The 23319-nt window shown below is 45.1% G+C and overlaps 1 protein-coding gene across 18 annotated transcripts in view; it reads left to right on the forward strand.

Moving 5' to 3' along the window:
- The window catches only part of Dcun1d4 (DCN1, defective in cullin neddylation 1, domain containing 4 (S. cerevisiae)), a 79785-nt gene extending 57825 nt beyond the window's left edge, over positions 1-21960 (forward strand). For 11 of the 18 annotated variants that reach the window (XM_006503631.3, XM_030254025.1, XM_006503636.4 and 8 more), the window contains 4 exons: positions 5213-5321; positions 16525-16629; positions 18420-18522; positions 18798-21947. In XM_006503631.3, the coding sequence (XP_006503694.1) occupies positions 5213-5321; positions 16525-16629; positions 18420-18522; positions 18798-18853 (373 nt within the window). In that variant the 3' untranslated portion in view covers positions 18854-21947. Of the gene's footprint in view, positions 1-5212; positions 5322-14644; positions 14728-16524; positions 16630-18419; positions 18523-18797 lie in introns of all 18 variants that reach the window. The other 7 variants (XR_376792.3, XR_003955569.1, NM_001190734.1 and 4 more) reach the window with 5 other exon arrangements.
- Positions 21961-23319: the final 1359 nt, after the last annotated feature.

Genomic DNA, 23319 nt, shown 5'->3' on the forward strand with positions numbered 1-23319 from the left:
TTTGACCAGGCTTGCCGGGTAAGCTCTGCTTATGAACTTTGCTAGCCTTGAAGGCTTTGCAGCTTTAAACTCTTCCACATTCCTCCTATAAATTCGTTCCAGATGCATATGAACCACACTGTCATCTTTATCCTTCCTTCTGGTCCCATTCAGGACCCCAGCCCCGGGGGTGCTGCTGCCCACACTCAGCGTGGTGGGTGCCCACCCCTGAGTCATCTCTCTGGAAACACCTTCAGCAGGCACTGAGAGTTACGCTTCCTGGGTGATTCTAAGTGCAGCCAGGTTGACCATGAAGGTGACTTGTCACCAAGTCAAAGTCCATTAGGGGCAGGACTTAGAAATAATACTTTAAAAGTTCAGAAATATTAGTCATTCTGCTAGTTGAATCACTAAGTCCTGTGCTTGTAAGATGTGTTTACCTAGTCCACAGAAAACCTCAAAGGGAAGTGGCTGTGTGGACTGAAATGGAAGTGGTCTGTCTTTTTAGTTTGTCTTCTGTTTGAGATCTCTCCCCTGGGTTTTGGTCATTTTTGTTTTATTAAATATGTCCTGTTAAATACTTTAGATTCAAGTTGGAACCCATGTGCCTATGATAAAAACCTGCATTTCTATGCAGTGACACACATTTTACTTTATTTAAATTGATATAGCAGAAGTTTGTTGCTTACAGTTCTGGGTGAAGCTATAGGCCGAGGCTCCAGCAGCTTTGGAATCTAGGGACCGCTTGGAACTGGCTTGTCAAAGAGTGCCTTATGGCTGTGTGCTCACCCACTGGTTAGGACAAATGAGTTTCTTTAGGCTGCTTTTTAAGGACATTAGTTCCATTCACAGAGGCTTTGCCTTCGTGACTCAGTCCAAAATTCACCTCCAAAAATTTAAAAATATTTTTAACTTGCTTGTTTAAAATCTTATGAAGCATGTATATCTTTTGCTCCTAACAGTTGACTACTCTTCCCATCTTCTCCTGGTGACCCTCACCCATCTCCCTCCTAACTACTTCGCATCCTCCCTTGCCCTTGTTTACTGTGGTTTTGTTATTAATGACCCTTGAATGTAATGCATTCTTCCCTGTGTGCCTGGGGTAAAGCCATCCTCGGCATAATGCCCACAGTCACCTTGAGGAATTAAGATTTCAGCACACAAATTGGTGGCGTGCATGAGTGAGAGAGAGGGGCAGACACAGGTACAGACTAGCAGTCCAACCTTTGGTGGTGAAAAGACAGCTTCTCAGGGCGGTTATTACCCCACAGTGGGGATCTGTCAGAACTAGAAGGGCCTTGAGTTTGGGGAGGGCTTAGAACGGTAGCCAGTGTTTGTGTAAAGCTCTGGTGGCCAAGTGAAGGGATGGTGGTGTGGAGGGCCGTGGGGAAAGCTTTTGGAAGTGGGCTTCACTCACTGAGCTTTGAGACTTACCTGTATAATACACTTGTGATTACCCAGTGTGAGGTGGGAATACAGCCACTTTCCAGAAAGCCCTCTGTTTGTCTATTGTCCCTTCCCTCTGACAGGGTCTTTGCTGGGTGGCCACTAGGTGGCAACCTGTTGTTCCAGGCAGTGCGACTGAGCCCTGTCTTCTTATTGGCATGAGCTCTGGCTTTACAAAGAGCCCTGTGATAGATGGAACAGTACCACTGGATACACAAAGTGGAATTTTGGGTAGACATTTGATCACATTTAGTATAGGAGACTTGCTCACTTCTCACAGTTGGCCATGAGTTGCAGGTGTCTCTCTCTAGGAGAAAGGTCACCCAGGCCTGCACAGGTCTTGTTTTGCTTTCACACACTGTTGTGTCCCAGCACCCCCACACACTCTGTTCTCTCCCAGCAGGTCTCTCTGTTCAGGTTCCTGCACCTGAATCTGTTGCTTGGGACTGAACAGCCCATCTAGATGTGTCCCTTAGATTTCCTTTCTTGTGCCGACTAGGAGCCTTACATGGCTTTGGATGGACAAGCTGCCCCCTCTCCAAGCCCTCCCTCAGTACGAGTAACATTATTACTTTTTCTTTAATTACTGGGGTCTTGGTTCTGCAATAGTACAACCAACGCCAAATAAGCCTAAGCCAGCTGCCACTCCTGTGTCCCAGGATACCTACCCCCATGCTGTCGAGAGTGTTTTACTCGTCTCTGCCATCCTCATTTGGGTTCTGACACTAGGTCTATAGTTAGACTCGCAGCTTCTCAACTCTTTTCCTTCCCTACCCCAATTTTGAGAGCTCCGAAGAGCTGTCGAGGGTGCAAGCCTGGTCTCTCCCATGGTAGGAGGTTGCCTCTGTTGTTTGTAGGATTCCATATAAAGTTTTCACAGTGGCTGTGGGAGGCGTGTATAGCTCTTCTTTTGGCCTTGAACGAGTGAGTTCAGTAAGTATATCATAGCAAATGAAAGTAAAAGAATAACTATAGTCAGTAACAAACATCAAACTGAAGGCTCAAACTATCCAGCAGAATTGATTGTGGAAGCCCTTTTAAAGCAGCCAGTGGCATGCCTGATAGAGTTCCTGACAGAGCTGAGCCCCCTCGCTGAACTTCCAAGGAAAAGAACAAAACCACCGGGAAAGTAAGTCATTATGTCAGGAGCTCACACATCCCCCAGGCACTGACTGGGAAGCCCTACTAAGGCATTGCTTCCTGACTGGGCAGTCCAGGAATAGCAGCTGGAAACCCACTGGAGAGGCCGAGGCAGTCCAGTGGGGCTCCCTACCTCCACCCCGAGCTTCCAGCCTTTCCCACACCCCTCCGTCCCCTCCCGTTAGACACTTTCCTAGTACTGGGTAAACAAACCACAGTAACTTCTGTGAGGAAAAAGCTTTGCCTTCAAGCGCTCTTTAAGGGCACCTTGCCTGCTGTTCAGTGTTCTCCATAATCCCTGCCTCACTTGGGAAGGCAGCCCATTCCCCTGACAAAGATGACACTTAAGTGGGTTTGATCAGGGGCTGCGCAGGATGGGACTGGGACCAGAGGACAGTCCACCCCTCTTCCTAGAGCCAACTTCTCAGCAACTTCAGTGCACCATTCATTACAAGGTCAGAGGAGGACTTGGTACTGTTAAGTAAGCTCCTGGCATAGAACTCAGGTCACCAATTTGTGTAACAAGCACTGTGACCCCCCCCCCCCAATCTTGTTAGCCTGGTTCTCATTTTTTAAGGCTTACATGTTGCAAACAAAGTTAATTTGTGGGGCTGGTGAGATGGCTCAGCGGTTAAGAGCACTGACTGCTCTTCTGAAGGTCCTGAGTTCAAATCCCAGCAACCACATGGTGGCTCACAACCACCCGTAATGAGATCTGATGCCCTTTTCTGGTGCACCTGAAGACAGCTACAGTGTATAATAATAAACAAATCTTTGGGCCAGAGCAAGAGGGGTTGACTGAAGGAAGCATAAGTCTAAAAAGAATTCAATTCCCAACAACCACACGAAGACTTACAACCATCTGTACAGCTACAGTGTACTCATATACATAAAATAAATAAATCTTTTTAAAAAACCCAAAGTTATTTTATAAAAATACCTAATTAGTGTGCTTCCTCATCAAAGGTAAACACTGTTACTTACTGGCAAAAACAGGTTGTCATCAGCAGGGCTCCCTAGAGAAACAGCTGGTTTCAAGTTTGAAGCAGAGAAAGAACAAAATGGGGGCTAGGAAATTCTGTGCCAGGGAAGGAGGAAGTGTGCAGAGATTGGTGGACACACATGAGAAGGATGCAGCCAGATTCAAGGGCCACTGCCCAAACTGGACAGTCCCCATTGCAGAGACTCAAATCCACAATGGATGAGCACACCAAATTAAAAGAAATGGCAACTCTTAAGTCCCAGAGTGAGAACAGTGTTGTCCGGGGCTCCTCACAGGAGGATGGAGGATCAGGAATCCGTGTGCTGCGTCTTCAAATGTGAGCCTAGCAGCGAGGTAAAGCTGCTTTGGGTAGGGGAGGTGTTCAGTGGCCATCCAGCCCTGCTGCACTTGCTGCTAGGGGAGGCATGGGGGATCTGGGGCGGAGGTGCTTGCAGTGGCTAGGACCCCGGAACAGGTGTCTTATTAGGGGCCGTGGAAGAGCACTAGCAGAAGACATGAAGGGCTTTCACTGATATACCTGAACGTCCCCAAGTCACAGGCAGGATCAGTGTCTCTGCACTAGAATGTCTAATCTGTAAGCTTATGTACAGACGACTTAAGGATAAATTGAGGCATCAGGAAAACAGCAAGTTGAAAAAAAAGTTGAACTGGGCAGTCACAGTCTTAAGGTGGCAGCCAGGGGCTGCTTAGTGTTCCATAGCTAGGAGAGCACACTGGGGCTGGGCAGGAGGCTCAGCTGGCAAAGTATTTGCTGTACAGGGCTAGGGTCTGAGTTTGATTCCCAGACCCCATGTTAAAAGCCAAGGACTGGTATATACACACAAATCCCCGCACAGGGGACAGAGACAGCCAAGAATAGTGGTGTGTACATGTAAATCCCCGCACAGGGGACAGAGACAGGCAGGGCACTGGGGCTCACCGGCCAGCCATTCCAGCTCACTCGGTAGATCTCTGGCCAATAAGAGACCTTGACTCAAAACACAGGGTGTAGAGCACCTGAGGAGTGGTACTTGAAACTGATCTTCGGCCCCCACATGTACACACACATGTAAATAATACACAGAAGTAAATAATAAATGGAGAATTTGGAGCATATCCCTCCTTGCATTAATACAAGTTAATTTCAGCCTGATGTGACAAGGTTCCTCATGGTATGTCCAGAAAGGACATAAGGACACACAGTGCCATGTTCCCATCAGCTATGTGTGTGATCATGGGGAACCTGCTTGACAGAGTGACACGCTGCAGAGACAACTGTAGTGGTCTCTAAAAGCAACTACGAAGGCGCTCTGTAGAGCAGCTAGAGGCGGCGCTGGCTGTTTGCAAGCTGAGGAAGTAGACACTCGCGGAACTCTGAACTGGTGTCAGGGTTGATGGGAAATGTCACTGAGGCTTTCAGGTGGCACAGTACACGTGTACACACGTGAGAAGAGCTTCAGTGTGAAGGGGAGTGTGTAACGCTGTGCTGGGTTGCTGTGTAGGCACTCTTCTATGCCTTCAACATTTATTAAAAAGTACAGAGAGCAACTGGTCATTATAGACACAGTCCCGTCTCCAGCTTTTTATTCTTTTGGTTTTTATGTTAATTACTTCAATTAAAAAAAAAACACTCAGGTTGTAATTTACCTTTATTCTGTTTCCTAGATGTGATACAACAGAAAAACTCAGAACTACTTTGGATTACTTAAGATCATTATTAAACGATACAACAAACTTTAAGCTCATTTACAGATACGCGTTTGACTTTGCACGGGTGAGTTCTCTGGAGCCTGTCCAGATGTTCCCCTCTCCCTCCCCTCTTTTATTACCTTTGGAGATTTGCTTTTTACACCGCAGCAAAGACCTTGAAAAGTTACTCCCAGGCCATGAGCTAGTGTTTCTAAATGCTTTGAAAAACTGATTCTGGACCAATATGTGTGTCAGCTGGAAGTTCCAGTGGCTGCCACTGAACACCTCCTGCGACGGGCTTAGGAGCAGGTTGTGTGCGAGCCCTGTGTCTGGTGCTTAGAACCATCAGATGGTTTTCACATAACAGAGCTTCTCCCCTAGAAAGACTAGAACACTGACCGTAGCTAATCCAGTTTCACTTTGAAGGATGATCACAGGAAAGAGTATGAACCTAAGCCAAGGCTGATTTCCTGTTTGTTGATTTATCTATTCAAGGCCATGTTTGTGACACGGGTGAATAAAAACCTAGTCACTTCAGGGAGTGAATTCCAAATGACTCGGTGGTGTGTTCATAGAGACCTGCCCTCAGCCCTTATAGCTATACTTTACTCCAGATTAGTATCTTCTCTGGGTGTTTGTTGGGTTTAGATGACTAGACTTTGGTTGGCTGCATTTTTTATATTTCTTCCCTCCCTCCTTTCTTATTTATTTATTTATTCCCAGCAGAGTGAGGAATGATTCTTCTCTTTTCTGTGCTGACCTTTTTTTATTCTTCACTCTTTGGCTTTACCAGTTTTAGCACCAAAAATGTATTCCATGACGAATTATAGTCTGCAGCAGAACGTCCGTCAGTGGTGCTATGTGGAGTCGTAATTCATGTCATTCTGGAACTGCGGCCTTACGGAGTCACGGTGTGAATGGAGTTAACTGAAGCTAGGGATGGAGGGCCCGAGAGTCCCACGTGGTGCTTGATGGAGTGGTGTTTATGTATTATACATAGGACGCAGGGTACTAGTTTCTAGGTTTAGTACATAATCATCCACCCACCCCCACCCCCACGCGCACCCCTTTAAACATGTAGAGGTCCCTTCAGGAATATCCTAACTTTCTGCACCCAGATCAGCTCCTTTTGCCTTGTTTAGGTGTCAGCATTCTCTCAGCCACCCTCTGTGCTTTAGATTCACGTCTCCTTTGCTCCTTCCTGACTTCCTCCCATTCTGAGTCAGTCACTGTGGCCCACCTTACAGGAGCTCTTTCTCGGTGCCTCCACTCCACTGCAAGCTTGCCAGTTGGGGTTCTTGTTACTTGCAACCTGCCTCTTTTGCTAGGCGTCTTTGCACACGCAGCTAGCGTCTGCATCACTAAGGAGTCATCAGTCGTCCTCCTTCCCTACCTGGCTTCCTGACTCCTTCGGCACCTCTAACTACATTTATGCCGACATGGCATCCTGATGGGGCTGATGCAGCTGCCCCCCACCCCCAACCCCCGCAGCCGGGAGGTTGTATCCGTTCATACAGGAGAAGAGGGAGCCAGGGGAGTAGAGAAATGACCTCTGTCACATTATTAACAGACAGTGGATCTCCCACTGAAGCACTTGAATCTGTGGTTTCCTCCAGCCTCACATAATCATGTTCCAAGCTCCTGACTTGGTGACATCTGCAGGGAACTGGATTCTGTGTAACCTGCCGAGCCTGACGCCTGACCTTTCGGCTTTTCTGCTCTCTGCTTCTGGTCATGCTGAGCTGTTGCCTGGAGCCCTGCTTACACTCCCACACCCGTCTTCAGGCTTCTGGGCCCCGTCACGTGCAGCCTGCTGGGTCAGCCTGTGTTGGAGGGCTTGTGCCATAGTCACTTACAGAGCCCCAATAACTCCTTGGTGTGACATTGGAGTTTGGGTACACATTCATGTTCCTGGTAGATTGAGGACTGTGGGGTTCCCATGGGTTCAGTCTCTAGGTTTTGAGGGGTATTTTCAACAGGTAGTGGTGAATTATTCCTTCTTACACAATGACGAATAGGAACTACTCATTTTTATCATTTAATTACCAAAGCCATTCATTTCAGCTTAAATACATACTGAGGTGAATCTGTTACTCGTGTTTCTTCTGCTTAGCTGTAGCTTACAAGTTTGGGAAGTTGTGTTTCCATCTGCGTTCAGTTAGCACATCTGTAGGTTCTGTTTTGATCGACTTGCTGCAGAGCACAGTGGCTCCCAATCCTCCGCTCAGCTTCTCTCCCTTGCCAGTTCTCTTCAATACATTGTTTAGAAATACGTTGATTGTTTTGCAGGTATTTGGGGTTCCTGGGTAATCTTTGTATTATGGATAGCTAGTTTAATTCTGTCAGAGAAGTACAATTTCAGTCTGTTTAATATATGGTCCAAAATATGGCCTGTTCTTGATTGTTGCAGATCTCTGTTGTCTGGTGACTCTAAGTTGGGTCAGTTCGGTTGAAGGTGCTCAAGTCTTTACTGACGGCTGTCTGTTAGTTCTGTCAACTGAGGAGTAGTGAATTCCCCAGTTCTAACTTACTCTGTTGACCCGTATCCGACCTACTCCGATATATTGTGAAGCTGTGATGTTAGGTTTAGACATGCTGTTATGTCCTGAATGAACTGATCCACTTTGCTTTATGAAGTGTGTCTCTTCTTTATTCCAAAGTTACTGTGTGAGAAACGTAGGGCATCGGGCACTCATTGGCTAAAATCTGCCTGGCCTGTCAGTTCTCTCCCTTCCCTTAACCCACGGGTGTCTGTGTATTTAGCACAGATTTCAGATAGATGGCGTGCATGCAGATGTGTCAGTGCGTGTCTTACAGATGCCAATGCTGCATCTGATGTGGATGTTTCTGACCCCGTCCTCCTGTTTTGCTCCTCTCCCTGTTTATGCAGCCTGCTCTTCCAAGGGAACACAGCGTCCTTGCCATGCCTTGTCTTCTTTGGGACTGAGATGGGGTTTTCTGTCCTGTGAGTCTGTCATTTATTCTCCTATGCTTTATTCCCCATATTCTCTATTGTATTATTTCTGCTGCTCACCCCAGGCCTTACCGTGGTGTGTTAAAGGTTTACAGTTTTCATTTGCATGTGTAACGGTGGAAGAGCCTCGGCAAAGGTGACTCTGTTTTGCCTGTCATAGTTTGAGCATTTTACTCACGCTGTGAGGCTTACGCTGTAGTTTTGTTTAAACGGGCAGATGTGTCAGTTGCAGGGACCCAGGTTGATGCTGCTTCCAAGTCCTCCTTCCATCTTACACAGACCAGTCTCTGTACCATTTTCCTTCTGCGGGACAAAACTTCTTAACAGTCCTTGCAGGCCAGAACTGCTGCTGCTGCCGCTCCTCACTATGGTTTGGCTTTGCCTTCACCTTTCTAGATGCTTCTCTGGGTAAAGGCTTGGAAGCTGGCATTTTGCCCTCTCAGGGATGACTCTCTGTTGTCTCTAACAGTGTGGCGTCCAGTGCTGTTCCCGTCTTTATCCTCTGAGCATAGTGCCTGGTGACTGAGATAGTCTTTCTCTTTGCTCTGCTGCCCAGCCAGTCGACCACATGCTTCCAACACAGTTCTCCGGGTTTTTACTCTGATTGGGATTCGTTGGGCTTTTTGAATCTGTGGGTTCACTGGAAAATCTTTTAGGTGTTAGGTGTCTCTTCAACTATAAAATGTTGCTATATTTCTTGGTACTGTCCCATGGGCCACCGATAGCACATTTCCCTCATTTTAGAATTTTATTGTTGTGTCCTACGTTATTAATCATTAACATTTTCTAACCCCCGATAACATCTCTCATTGCAGATACTATTTCATCTCAGAAGCCCCATTTCTTTTTTTAATGCCTTCTGTTTTTCTCCTCAGGACAGTGTCCTTGTACCTACTTAACCATCTAGGCTATGTTTATTAGAGATGCCTACCAACCATGTCTTTCATTGTATGCTGTGTTGAGCAAGTTCCTCCTGATTCTGACTCTTGCTGCGGGGTTTAGTTACTGCCCTAGTCCTTGGAGAGGGATGTGAGTTCTGGGTTGTGAGTTGCTGGGCTGCCTCTCCGACTTGTAATCAGTTGTGTGCTCTGAAAGGGTGATACCGACCGGTCTTTATTGTGGCCGTGCCCAGTATGTAAGTAAGGCAGAGCTGTCTCGGTGCCTAGTGTGAGCTCTTTATACGCCAGCCGTGGAAACACAAACCATCTTTAGTCCTCTGTCAACTCAGTTTCTGCTTAGCCACTCCAGTAGATCCTTCTGGAGACTCTGATGTGCATGGCCAACGACTAGAGGCAACTCTGTAGACTTTGTTTTGTGACTTTTGGCTCCTTGTTCCTCTTTGGCCTACAGTGTTTTCTGTAACTAAGGAAAACCTTCAGGCTGTGCTTGCGTTTCCCCTTTGGTTTGCCAGAGCCTAGAAACCACTTGTGGAGATGACAGTCTGTTGTCAGGGTGGGAGAGCAGGCGCTTCCTATCTGCTTCCGCTTTTAGAAAACAACTAGCGTTGTTTCCAAGTGAAAGCAGAATCCTAGTCTCTTTCCTCTGTCGCCTGTGGGTCGAGACCCCCTTGAAGGGGTTGAACAGTCCTTTTCTAGGGATCATCTAAGACCTTGGATACTACATTGTGGTTCCTAACAGTAGCAAAATGACAGTTATGAAGTAGAAGTGAAGTAAATTTATAGTTGGGGGTCATAACCATAACATGAAGAACTGTATTAAAAGGTTGTAGTATTAGGAAGGTTGAGAACCACTGCCATAATATAATATTAGAGAATAGTAAAATGGCCCTTTTGACAGCTCTTCACTGAAATTGTAGTCCAGGAGAATTATCATTTTTCTCATCTTTAAAACTGGTAGCATTTGGTACTAACGAAATGATGGCTCAGTGGTTAGAAGCACTTGTTCTTACTCAGGGCCTGAGTTTGGTACCCAGCACCCACATGGTGGCTCACAGCTGCCCATGACTCCAATTCTAAGACTTCTGAGGCCCACAGGGTTTTGTATTAGTCACATGTGGTGTACATACCTATGTGCAGGGACACACTGAGCTTTTGTATTGGTTTCCTTTGGTTCTCACTGGTCTGTAGTGTTTTTTTTTTTTTTGATGTCATACAGTTGTGACCCTTCAGAGGTCACCTGGTACAGCCTCATCAGTCCTTGGTGTTGATATGGTGTGGGACAGGAGGGCAGTTGAAGGCCATTGCTCTGCCATGCCTTTCCATAGAGCCTTCCCTGTCTCAATTTTGCCTGTGTCTTCTGGGGTCTTATAAGGGGGACTAGGGAATAAAAGACAAAGTGTGCAAGAATTCTCTTACATACTTCAAATTCTCTCTTAGTGTTTTTTGCATGTGTTTCTTATATAACTGGTACCATGAAGAGTCCTCCAGTGTTTCCCCTCAGTTCCCTTGAGTCTTTATAGAGATAGCATCTGGCTGCACTTGCAGGCTGATCCCAGACTCCATGTTACCCCAGGAACCTGGGGAGCCTGACCAAGTACAGGTTTTTTTAAAAAAGTAACAGTTTGCTTATTATTAATAATATTTACTCTTCTTGACTCTTTGCTATTCTGAGCCCAGAAGCTGATGGCTTGAGGTGAATTAACACCTGTTGCTTAACCTGGAAAGGGGTGGGAGTTACTTAAAAGGTTTATTAATAGTGCTCTCTTTTCTTTAGCCTCTAGTAGCCTCTCACTGACTAGGCTGGTTAACTCTTTGTGGACCAGAGAGGAAGGAAAAGAAAAGAATTAAAATCCTTTACACAGACATCTATGCACAGACACATATACATTCATATATACACAGTCTGGCCTGGCCCTGCCACCTGTTTGAATTTATTCCACAAGTGTTCATGCATGCTTCCATAGATTCACATATTCCTACACATGAACGTATAAGCAAACAGACATATGCATTTGAATGGATGGATGGAGTAGAGCTCCCCACACCAACCCCATTCTTTTTATTTCTTTTCTCTGGCCCTTTTATAGACAAAAGTTCTTAGAAAATTACCTCATAGATAAAATGTTCCACAAGATAGGAGTTACAGAAGGATGTTGATAGTAAGTTTAAAGCAGTGTTTCGTTCCATAAGCTCATTGTAAGTTCAAAGCAATAGTTTCATATGGCCTTGCTTTATCATAGTGCACACCTGTGGCTTCATCCTTGGCACTAACCTAGACTGAATGTTTTCCCTTGATCATAAATTTGTCCCAAGCCTATTTCTCCTTTTAGTGTAGTTATGAAAACTCATTGCATTCTTTATTATAGCCTTTTCTTACAATTTGAGGAGTGGGTACATTCTATTCTTGATTCTAACTTTCTTACATCTTTCTAGTAAAACAACTAAAACTAGCTCTTAAAACTTTCTTCCTAAGATTATTTGAATCAAATCAGAAGCTATATAAAATCATTAATTCATCTAAACAGCATTAATTCATGAACGTTCATCTTTATGTTGATCTGCAGGAAATTTGACCAACTAGGGTGGGTAATGCCCAGGGATTATTGTATTAACATAATAATGACAGGAAAGGCTTATCAGCTGCAAGAAGCAATCCTGAGATGAAGTCTCTTGGGACCTTGCCTCTCGCAGCTCACCCATCTTAGGTCATGCAAAGAGGTGGGCGACCTCCAAGTAGGCCACCTGCTAGCCTCAGCCTTTCCTAGATGGCTCCTGACAAAGTTGAACTGGTCTTCCTGTCTCAGTCTCCTGAAGAGCAGTACTGCACACGCCACCACATCTGGCGTTGGTTCCTTATGTGAAAAGGACCTAGCGAAAACAACTTGGTGTTGAGTAGAGAACATGAGGTGAAGAGCTAAGTAGAGGGTTTCTCCCTTTAATGTGAGCAGAGTTGGTTTGAGTGTATCTGACTCTTACATCCTCCCTAGTCGGGTGGCTCCTGTAATGAGAGTTGGAGAGCTTGGCCTTTTGAGAAGGTGGCAGCTGCATGTAGTGGGCCTTCTGTAGTGGGTGGCAGGGGTAAAGGCCAGGGGAGACCAGAGGTTGAGTTTAAACTGTGGACACTGTCCCTGGTCTACCATGGCCGGCCTTCCTCCTCGGTGTTCTCCTGCCCTGATGCAAAACAGCCTCAAGTGAGAAGCGTGTGGGGTTGGGCCCAGGAGTCAGAAGGAGCTTCTGGGGCAGAGAGATGAACTGTGGTGGCACTTGGGAGGAGTGGGGTGAGGCGGAGCTGGAATATGTGAAGAGAGAAGAGGCCTTCATGAGGGCGGGAGGCTGAGAGAGAGAACTAGAAGAATGAATGATGTGAGTGTGGCGGCTTGAGTTTTTTGTTTTTTTTTTCTCTTCTTGAAATGGCATTTGAATGGAGGATGTTTATGGAAGCAGAAGACACAGACAATTGAGAAAAGATCCTGTGACAAGTTAGCTGGTTATCAGATCCAATTTAGCCAGGGCCATGATGGTCTGCTCACTGCTCACCAGTAGCGAGGAGGATTTTGCTCTCTAGTCTCCACCAAATTCTCACTAACCAATGGATTTGTCTACTTTCATTTTCTGCATAACCCCTAAGACACAGACTCTTAACGGCTGCCCCCCACTCCCTTAAACACACATACACTCTTTCTTTCTCTCGCACACACATTACACACACATAGTCTCATTCTCTCTCTCTCTCTCTCTCTCTCTCTCTCTCTCTCTCTCTCTCTCTCTCTCTCTCTCTCTCTCACTCTCTCACACACACACCAGTTTTTCCTCAGAGCCTCATTGTCCAGTGCAGTGGGAACAGTACTTTGCAAGCACTGTGAACTATATGCTAATGCTCTTCGTTCTGTTCTAAGAGCATAGTTCTTTTAGTTTATTTCTTTTCCAGTGAGGGGATATTTCTCAGGTTTTGTGTCTTTTTTTTTTTTTTTTGGTCACCCCATTTTTGAGTTTCCTAAGCTGACCCAGAGAACTGAAGCTTTTAGTTCTTCTCAGCCCTTAGTTTTCAGTTTCTGCTTCTTGGCTGCACTAAGAAGGGCTGCCCTCCCCCGTGCCAGGACACACGGGCTTGATCTTCAGTCAGTATTGGATTTCATATGCCAGTGGGTAAGCTGGCTCCCACCGCTCACCTTAGGCGTCATGCTGCCTCTGGACTTCAAATGAAAATAGAAAATCTCCGATGAGAAAAGTAAGTTAGTATACATGTCAAGCCATTAGAGAGTGAACACTTGTGTTGAGCTTCTAGGGCTCTGATAAAGCAGTGCAGACGCATAAAGCTGTAAAGACCGTTTTATAGAGCTGGAGTTACATTTCCATATTTAAGTTACGTTTTATAGCGCTGGAGTTACATTTACATATTTAAGTTAAGTTTTATAGCGCTGGAGTTACATTTCCATATTTAAGTTAAGTTTTATAGCACTGGAGTTACATTTACATATTTAAGTTACGTTTTATAGTGCTGGAGTTACATTTACATATTTAAGTTAAGTTTTATAGCCCTGGAGTTACATTTACATATTTAAGTTACGTTTTATAGTGCTGGAGTTACATTTACATATTTAAGATTCTTTACTTTAGTCTTTGGCAAGTCCTTAGTCGCCCTTGAGAAAAAAATATTTCTCACTCCTCACAAGGGTCTACAATAGGATGTTCTGACACAATCAAAGGCTCTTAAAAATTCTGGCTTTAATACACCCTGGATATATCTCTACATTAGCCGTGAGTATTAGGCCTCTGGGGTGTACTCCTGGGCAGTGTTCCACCTTGGAGTGTCTCACCAAGGTCCTGAGGTTGAGGGCTGCGCTGGCAAGCCTGATGCTATACAACTGCTGCTCTTACTCTCCAAGGAAGACAGAATCTGTCAGAATGTAGGGGAGCATCCAGACCTGCTAGGGTTCTGTTACTTGAAAAATGACACAGAGGGACTCTATTGTTTTAGCAAGCTAAAGTTTACAAAGTGCTTGGGTCCAAGGTGGGTAGGGAGACAGAGGAGTTGTGTTTCCTTGTCCTTCAGCCCTTGTTAGGCCTCTTGGCGGCCATCTCAGCAAACTTGAGCTTCTATGCCTACCTGCCCGTCTGCCCGTGCTTCCCTGTGTCCAACAGCTCCAGACCGGTGGTTACCGGACTACTTTAGTATCTTGCAAAGAGCTCTCTGATGTCTGTGCGGGGTCCCTCGAATTTGAAAGGTGATTTTAAATAACGAAGTGAATAAAGCCCGTTATGCCTTTGGCTGCCTGATGGCATTCTGGCAGTCAGTTGAATCAGGAGCTCCCTCACAGAAGTCATCATTGTCGCGGGACCCAGGAGTGTTTGAGGGCATGAGAAAGGCGCTTGCCGTGGGCCTCTCCACCATGGCATCCCCAGGACTCTTTGATGTTTAGCACTCTGGTCATGGCATTGGGCCACAAGGCCACCATGTACACTGCTGGCTGTCACTGATGCTCCTTCCTGTTCAGGTGGCACGTGCGTCCATAATGCCTCTCTCTTATTCGCTAGGCAGAAGATGGTGGTAGTGATTGGGAGCGGCTGGCTGCACCCTGCAGGGCAGGAGTGAGCGCGTGCTGTTCAGCTGTCCTCGTGTGAGTCTCACGCCTTTCTTCCCTCCGTGTTCTGGCATGGCTGCCACACACGTGCAGCAGAGCCTTGCCTGACTGACATCCGTTTGTCAGACGGTTGCTGTGTTGCAGAGTCTGTCCAGGTCTTTTGTTCCCTTTTTATTTTCGTCACTGTAGTACATGTCAAGAGTGACACAGATCCTATGATGGCAGGAGATGAGAGGTGTGGGGGCTAACAAGTGCTTATAAACTCAGTAAAAGGAAGCTCTTTAGGGTGCTGTGTGGTCAGTCGGTGCCGAACACACTTGTGTTAAGTGGACTTTGGCAAGATCTTGTGGTCCCACGTGCGTTTCTCAGCAGCTTACTATTTTTCTCGTGGCTTGCTTCCTGACATGGTGCGCTGTTGCTGTCTGCCATCCCCACACTCCAACCTACGTGATGCTTTCTATTCATTTCACCAGTGCATCACCAAAGCGGAAAGACAATACACCAACCAGGTCTCTTCTGGCCTCTTCCCTAGCAGAGTTAATGCTGCCAAGACACGATGGGATCATCTGCTTGGCCCAAGGCCAGCACAGAAATGGCCTCCCTCCCCAGCCTTGAGTGGTGTAACCTCTAACGGGGAAGGCTGTTACTGCGCCATGTGACCCGGCCTGTTATGAACAGCTATTTCACTTAGCGACTATGACCAGAAGCCGTCTTCTATGTCTTTCTTAAATGGAAAGTTGCTGTGCCTTCTTTTCCATTGCTAGTGTGTTGAGCGAGCCTTGTTGCTGTACCACTCTAAGTCCTCTGAGGATCAATGGCATGAGTAGAACCTCCCTGTGGACTGACCGGCCTTTGTCAGGAGGTGTGGGTGGCCAGCGGTGGCTGTAGCCTGGCTCCTTTTGTGGTGGACACTTGACCTTCTACTCCAGGAGGATAGCCAAGTACCTCACCCCTTTGTAGAAAAGTCCTTTTGCAGATTTCCTTCTAGCTGATGGACCACACGAAGGAGAGCTGTAGATGTGTGAGCTTGCCTCCTGGGTGTGAGAATAGTTTCCCCCTGTAGGATCTGCCTGCTTAAGTTTTAAAATGGAAATGAGTGTGAAATGAGAAGTAGAATCTTTAGTTACAGTTAAAAGTGAGTGGACTAAGCTTACTCTGCATGTCACCTGCATTCTGTTTTCCAGTTTCCTGTGGTCAGTAGGCACTGTTGTAGGAGTCAGGTGTAGGACACGCCAGGGAAGGCAGCATAAAGAGACACAGCCCCTGCTTCCTTCCCTAAGGCGGCGGCTGGTGAACGCGTCTTCTGACTAGGAGATGCTCCCGGGCTCCAGACCTTCCTAGGAGCTGAATTTAGTTCCAGTGTATTTAGGTAGAAGAAAAATATTTACCACACAAAATAAAGCTGTTGGGAAAATGAGTCTCTGGGGAAACCAATTCAAAGTACTCAAAAGCAGACTACTTGAATCCACTGAGTTCACTGCGGGGTTCCGGTCAGCAGTTGTAACTCTGGTAATTATCATAATGTAAAACAAGCAGGCCATGGTTTTTATTTGCCCAGAAATGATTGTACATAGTACTGCATGATCGATAGGCATTAGGATAAAGTTATTCCCTTGGCATCAGTCTTTCTCAAAATAAATGTATATGTGACACTCAACTGTTAGGTCTCCCATTGTGTCTTGGCTGCCATCTTAGTCCCTTCAGGGTTCAATGACGCATAATAACTGAGCTGTGTGTTTACCAACCTCTTGCTGAAGTGAACTACATGTTTGGTTTATTAGAGTGTGTGACTTAGAAGCATCTGGCTTACTTTTGTTTTTGTTTGTTAAACAGGAAAAGGACCAGCGCAGCCTAGACATAAACACTGCCAAGTGCATGTTGGGACTGTTATTAGGAAAAATCTGGCCCCTTTTTCCAGTTTTTCACCAATTCTTAGAGGTACCAAGTTACTACTTTATGAAATGTTATGTTTGCTTGCTTAGAACTAACACATACTTCATCTAACCATGTTATGTAATTTTTTATTTGCCGTAGCTTTTTACTCATTGGAATTGTGATTCCCTGATTGCTGTCTGTCAGTGACTGCATGTTTTGGAGTGTGTCTGTGTGTTCCTGTCAAATTGTGTGTCTGAACAGCCACAGCACTCCCTCTGTCCTCCCGACCCCATGGAGATCCCACTGGCTCTGGACTCCCAGTTCTTTGTAGCAACAGAACTCGGGGTTACTTTGAGATGAATGTCCAGTCTTATGCCAACATTAAACACGAGCCATCTGCCTCTCACCAGAACTAGTTTCTAATCTATTTGTAGTCCCAGTGCCTGGCGGAGTGCTTGGATAGATAGCCCTGAGCACTGGATTAGGCACACTGGCAGTGTTCTCTTCAGTTTAAATGTGCTTAGCCTAGAGTCAGAAACAACTAGCTTTCACTACATTGTTGCTGTTTGCTTTCATGGTGGTCAAAATTTGGAGCCACCAATTATTAGCAGTGGTTTTGTTGAAACATCCTTTTGCAGAGCCTGAATGAAGCAGAGACTAAGTTGCTTTGACTGCCTGAGTGTGGCATCTGCTTTGCCCACCTCCTACTGAAACATGGCCTTGCTTTTCAAGGATTGGTGTAGGATTTTGCGAGAATCCTGTGCCTTGTCCAACTCAATTCCCACTTGAAATAAACTTTCTTACTACTTGCTTTATGTAGTGGTCCAAAAGACAACTGATGTTATTCTTGTTACTAGAAACTACTTGTAAGGTTAACTGGAACTCTGTAAAAAGCTAATACAAGCTGCTTATTAATACAAGTACTTGTTGGCAGGATGGTCTGCTCTACCTATGATCCGTTCTAGCTTCTAACAGTCCCATGACATAAGCCGTCACTATTGGACAGGATTGGAAACAGGTTCTTGTACACAGGGAGTGTAGTAGGATTTGAACCGCCAGGTGAAGGGTCCTTTGACTAAAAGATGGGGCTGTGAGTAAATTTGACAGTCCCTATTCCCAGGGACTTAACTGGCTGTTTTGAAACTTCTAAAGCTTTTATGCTTCAGAAGTTGAAGTCTGTGCTTTGCTCTCATGTCAGTTTGTAGTTTTTCTTTGAGAAGGAGGGTAGCAACCCTTCCATTCCAGCCTGTCTTGTGCCTGCATCCTCAAAACCATTGGCTTGACTCTTTGCATATATTTAAACTGGTTTTGATATTTATTTATTTATTTATTTATTTATTTATTTAATTGCCATAAGGACTTTTAAAATGTCAGCTCTGGATTTTGCTTTTAAATTTCTAGGCTATTGTATTCATCTACCTGTAGCAGATTTCTTGTCTAAGGGTGATAGACAACCACTTCATGTTTTTTCCAGTTTTTCCTGAGAGTCATAGCAAGAGTTCTCAGCTCTGGGCCACTGGCAGCATTTCCATAGTCCCCAGCAAGTGGCTGCCTGGTTAGCATTTACTGTGTGCCCAGTACTGGATGAAGCACTGTCTGTAAACCGGGTAGTCCTGTGGTTTAACCCTTGCAGCACTGCTGCCCAGCGGGTGCTGCCACTGGCTTAGAGGCGACCTTACAGTGATAATGAATTGAAAACATTGCCATTTTAAATTGCTTGCCCGTCGATCTTCCTAGATTGGTGCTTCAGTTGAGCTAACCCTGCATGCGCTTTCTTAAGTTGACTCATACAGAAACTGAAACCGTCCCCCTTGTTTGTGTCATTAACCGTATCACTTCCCTCCCCCCACCAGCAATCAAAATACAAAGTGATAAACAAAGACCAGTGGTGCAATGTTCTGGAGTTCAGCAGAACGATTAGTCTCGACCTCAGCAACTACGATGAAGACGGAGCATGTGAGTACTGGGTGCTGAGTGAGTACTGGGTGCTGAGTGATCTCTCCTTCCTCCCCCACTCATTCACTGTACACTTCTCTCCCGGAACAGCCTCTGAGCCCATGGCTTTTCTTCTGCCCCTCACCTCTCCCTCCACCTTCCTCTTCTTCTCCCTCTCCTTTCCTCTTTTTCCTTCTCTTCCTTCCAGTTGACCCTCGGTCCCCATGGGTGTTGGCCACATGCTGAGCCTCTGAAGCCTCTCCAGGCCTCATGTTGTTTGTTCTTTGTCTCTCCAGGGCCAGTTTTGTTGGACGAATTTGTGGAATGGTATAAAGACAAGCAGATGTCCTAGGACCTTATGCCTGGCAGCGAGAGTCACTGTTCCCACGGTTATGTCACCCATTAGCCATAAACTGCTGTCTGTATGGAAGCGCATGCTGCTTTTCTTGCACCGCCAGCCTCTTGCAGGCAGGCGTGTCTCGGTGTTTGCTATTGAATGGGCCGCCCTGCTTGATGTAGCATTGTTCTCTTGGAGGCTGCTCTGCAGTTCGTTTTCACACTACAGATTGGTGAATTTGCCAACGTCCTCACTGTGATTATGTGTATATTGCTGTTTAAATTTTGTATATGTGTATAAAATGAAAAGCTTCACCTAGAGATTATTTCTGCAAAAATGTATTGTAAAAATAATTTTGTGGCATATTTTTGGTCCCCCCCTTTTTTTTTCAAATGAACCAGTTATACTTTATTTGGTCTCAAATTTCAGAAAACATAACTGTCCCCGTAAGCAAGTATTGCCAGAATTAACCTCATTGCTTAAGAGGCCAACTTCTGGAAGAAGTAGGAGCCATGACTTACTGTGGCATAAGCCAAATATGACTTGGTTTCCTTGACAACTTTGGTATTTTAAAGTGACAAAAGTTATTTATTTGAGTGCACAAACAGCTGACACGCTACAAAGCATTTCTAACACAAAACGTACAGGTTTATGGTGTTTTTTCCCTTCCTCTTCCTCCTCTCCTCCTTAAATTGCTCCTTATTTTAAATCGAAGCTTACGTTTCCATAAACCTTCCTCTGTTTCCCTGCTTTGTGTTCCTCTAGCAGTGCTTGGTCTGCTGAAGCTCTCTGTGCCACTGTGCAAACCGTCCTTTGCCACCCACCCTCATGAGCCTCCTGGTTTGCTGGCGGCATGACTGCAAAGCACTTTGAACTATGCTTGAGATTTTAGTTACTCTTTCATGGTGTCTGTAATACCCTAGGGCTTTGGAGTTGTTTGTTTGTTTTTGTTTTTAAACCACAAGTGAGAGCTGTTTGTTTCCTGTCTTTGTTTCACCCGTGCTGGGCTTCTCCTGGCCACGCGTCCATTGCAGGCAGTGGACTGAAACCACCAGCATCGAGCTAACCCTGTTCACACTGGGACCTTTCTCGGAGGGGCCGCTTGCCATTCCCTGAGTCACAGGTACAGAAGGGTGGTAGTAGCCATTATGTGGATGAGAAACCAGAGCCAACACAGCAGTAGTTGTGAGTTTGTACCTTATGTCTTACGTTTAAGGTTTGCATCTGCTTGCTTGCTTGCCTTGCCCCTCGTGCAGAAGTACACAGTTAACAGGTTTCCCCAACCATGTGGTGCTATGACTCACTCGGTCCCTGAAGTCTGTGAAAACACATCTAAGATTTAACCCAGGAAAGAGCTAATGGCTGGTTTGCTGGGTAAATGGTATAGAGGGATCCGTGCCTGCCCAGGCAGGTGATGGCTACAAGATGGTGGGGTTATTGGCCAAAAAAGAAAAGAGTCTTCTCCATTCAGTGTGAACCTTTAAATGGCATTAAATGAGCAGAGCACAGAGACAGTGCTACCCTGACCGCTGTTTCACAGTTCCTTTTCAAAGTGTTGCTATTTTCATATATTTCTTTCCCTGATTGAACCACCAAAGACAGAAATGTTATATGTATATATCGTGTGCGTGCATATGCAAAATCATGATGTGGTGGAATGCAAATACTTGCCTTTTTCTACCAAATAATGAGGTTTGGTTTGCTGTGAAATAAATCAGAAGTTTAAAAAGACCAACAACCCGATATTGCTTTAGCATAACCATCCTTTGTCTGTAGTCTCACTTATGAATTAGTATATGAACACAATGTAAACTTCTTGGAAAAAACCACAGCTTTTGAGACTGCTCTATGAAAGGCATTCCAGTGCATACAGGTGTGTGGCGCTGGGGACTGCTAAGACAGGCACAGCTCTGCAGAGGAGGATCCCTTTTCAGGTGGTCCCACGGTTAAAGAATCATTCTCTCAGGGTGACTGTTGTTGAGGTAGGTCAGCTGTCGATTGTCTCGATGCAAAGAAGGATCATAGATGGGATTGTTTTAAATGCTGTGTGAGAATCTAGAGAGTGTTTGAAACACTAAGCACAGTGAACCTGCGAGTAAAGGTGGTTACCAACATGAGAAATTCCATTTTATCTTCCGTGAACATTTTGATAATAGAGACTCAAGTAAAAACCACCGTGATGACTAGGATGGAAGTCGGCATTCCAGAGGGGATGACCAATATTTACAACTCCAGATAATCTCTGAACTGCCTCAAGAAACAAACCACCGTGACTGTGGCTTGCCTTTGGATTTCTCGATTTTACAGAGCTATTATTAAGGGGACCCCTTTTCTTGAAGAATCGCCAAGTTACGCAAGTTGAACGATCATCAAGAGCACTTATGGCTACCATTGGAAGAAGCCCGGGCGCCTTCGGTTCTCCAGTACCTGAGCCCCAGCCACCCTTCCTCCCTTCACTTGTGTTTCAGGGTGCGGCAACATCCTCTTGTTGGGGAATGCAGCTTGCAGCCGTTTACACTGCACTGGGTAGAAGTTATCTAGCAAGATGTGCTGGATAGCCATGGTAGCCTTTGGCGTGCCCCTTTTGAAGCATGAACTCTTGTGTTCAGTCTTTCTAACTGATTAGACAAACCTCTAGATTCTGGTTTAACAGATTTCTGCTGCCTCTGTCTCCATCCTAACCATACTTTTGAAGTTTATACAGAAAGCTTTAAGAGTTTAGTTTGTGCCCTTGGTTTTTATTTTTACAACTGCTAAAATACCTCTGTAAGCCTTATCCTTTATCCTTTCATAGTTGTATAAAATTGTATAGAATTCATTCACCAACTGAAATGTTGGATATCTGTAAATGAGACCAAAATGTGGGTTGCTTTTTTTCATAAAATAATTTCTATTGGGCGTTGCTGTGACATGAACAGCAGCCAGCCTATTAACTGTGAATGCCTTGTGTCGTCAGTATTTGCATTACATTCATAAAAGTGTGCAAGTCCTGTGACTCCCAGCTTAACTAAATACTGTTATGCCACTTAACGAGCACAGCAAACTGGTTTAAGTTTCAATGAAATTGATGTAAAATGATAGCCCATAAATAAACAGATATTTGTGTTTGGTTTCAGAACTGATTTGTGGGGTCTTTGTACTCTGGGTTTCTCTGCCAAAACCATTTTTAAAGTACTTTTTTAAAAAATTTAAATGTTTTATCCTTTGCCTTTCAGCCTGTTCTATTAAAAAAAAATCTTACAGGTTCAGGGGGGAAATGCAAGAGTAATCCAATGAATATGTATATTCCTGTAACATAGACACACCTTAGGGCATTTCCTGGGTGGGGGCAGGGGAGGAAGACAGACAGATACTACTTCATTTTCTGAATCGTTTGACACTGAATTACATTATGACACAGCATACTGACCTTTTAGAATGAGATAGAATCTATTCATGGTGACACTATGCAGTGGTCACACTCAAGAATTTCAGCAATGGTAATGTTACTTGATACACAAAATTAAAATCTGCCTAATTGTATCAATAATAGGTATTTTATTTCCCAACCAAGGATAAGAATTTTATAAGAATGTTTCCGTGTAGAGCATCTTAAAAGTCTTGGCAAGGACAGTTTAGGCACTCATCGAGTTGTGGTGACAGAATGATTTGTTACCATCGACTCTATTGTGCTTTTCTAAACATTGAATGCTAATGCTAAGTGATCATAAGCCAAGAGCTAGGCAACCATTTTACTACCCATAAGGGTACTGTGCAGGAAGCTGTGTGTACCGGCCTGCTTTCTGCTCTGTGTCCCATATTAGAATGTGAGCTGAGGAGAGGGCCTTTGACCCATCCTGGAAGACTAGAACGTGTATGGGGAAGGAAGTCATAGTTACTAGTCTGGCAAAGCACTGTCAACATGTAAGTTAATCTGGGAAGATATGGATGTAAAAATGAGAAAGGCCAGTGTCTTATGGTTTACATTGCCATGTAGAGACACCATGACCATGGCAACTCTCTATATAAAGGACAACAATTAACTGGGCTTGGTTTACAGGTTCAGAGGTTTGGTCCATTATCATTAAGGCAGGAGCATGCAACGTCCAGGTAGGTATGGCACAGGAGGAGCTAAGAGTTCTACATCTTGTTCCAAAGGCAAGCAGGAGATTTGCCTTCTGGGCTGCTAAGAGGCCCACACCCACAGTGACACACGTTCTCCAGCAAGGCCACACCTGCTCATGATGCCAATCCCTGGGCCAAGGATATTCCAACCACCACACCAGGAAGTGATAGTTTCTGGAGTCTCGTAAGCTTTGGGGAGAGAGAAAATGGCAAGATGACTAAGAAGTCCAAATACATACTCTCCAAATTGGTGACTGGCATTTGGCCCAAAAGCTAAGGGCCAAACCAAGAAAGTATTTTTCCAGATAACCAGGAAAGAAGATGGCAAGTAAACATACTTGTACTTAAATATTGTAATTATTTAACTGCAAGTTAAT

This window comes from Mus musculus, chromosome 5 (genome assembly GCF_000001635.26).
Source record: "Mus musculus strain C57BL/6J chromosome 5, GRCm38.p6 C57BL/6J".
Classification (NCBI taxonomy): Eukaryota; Metazoa; Chordata; class Mammalia; order Rodentia; family Muridae; genus Mus; species Mus musculus.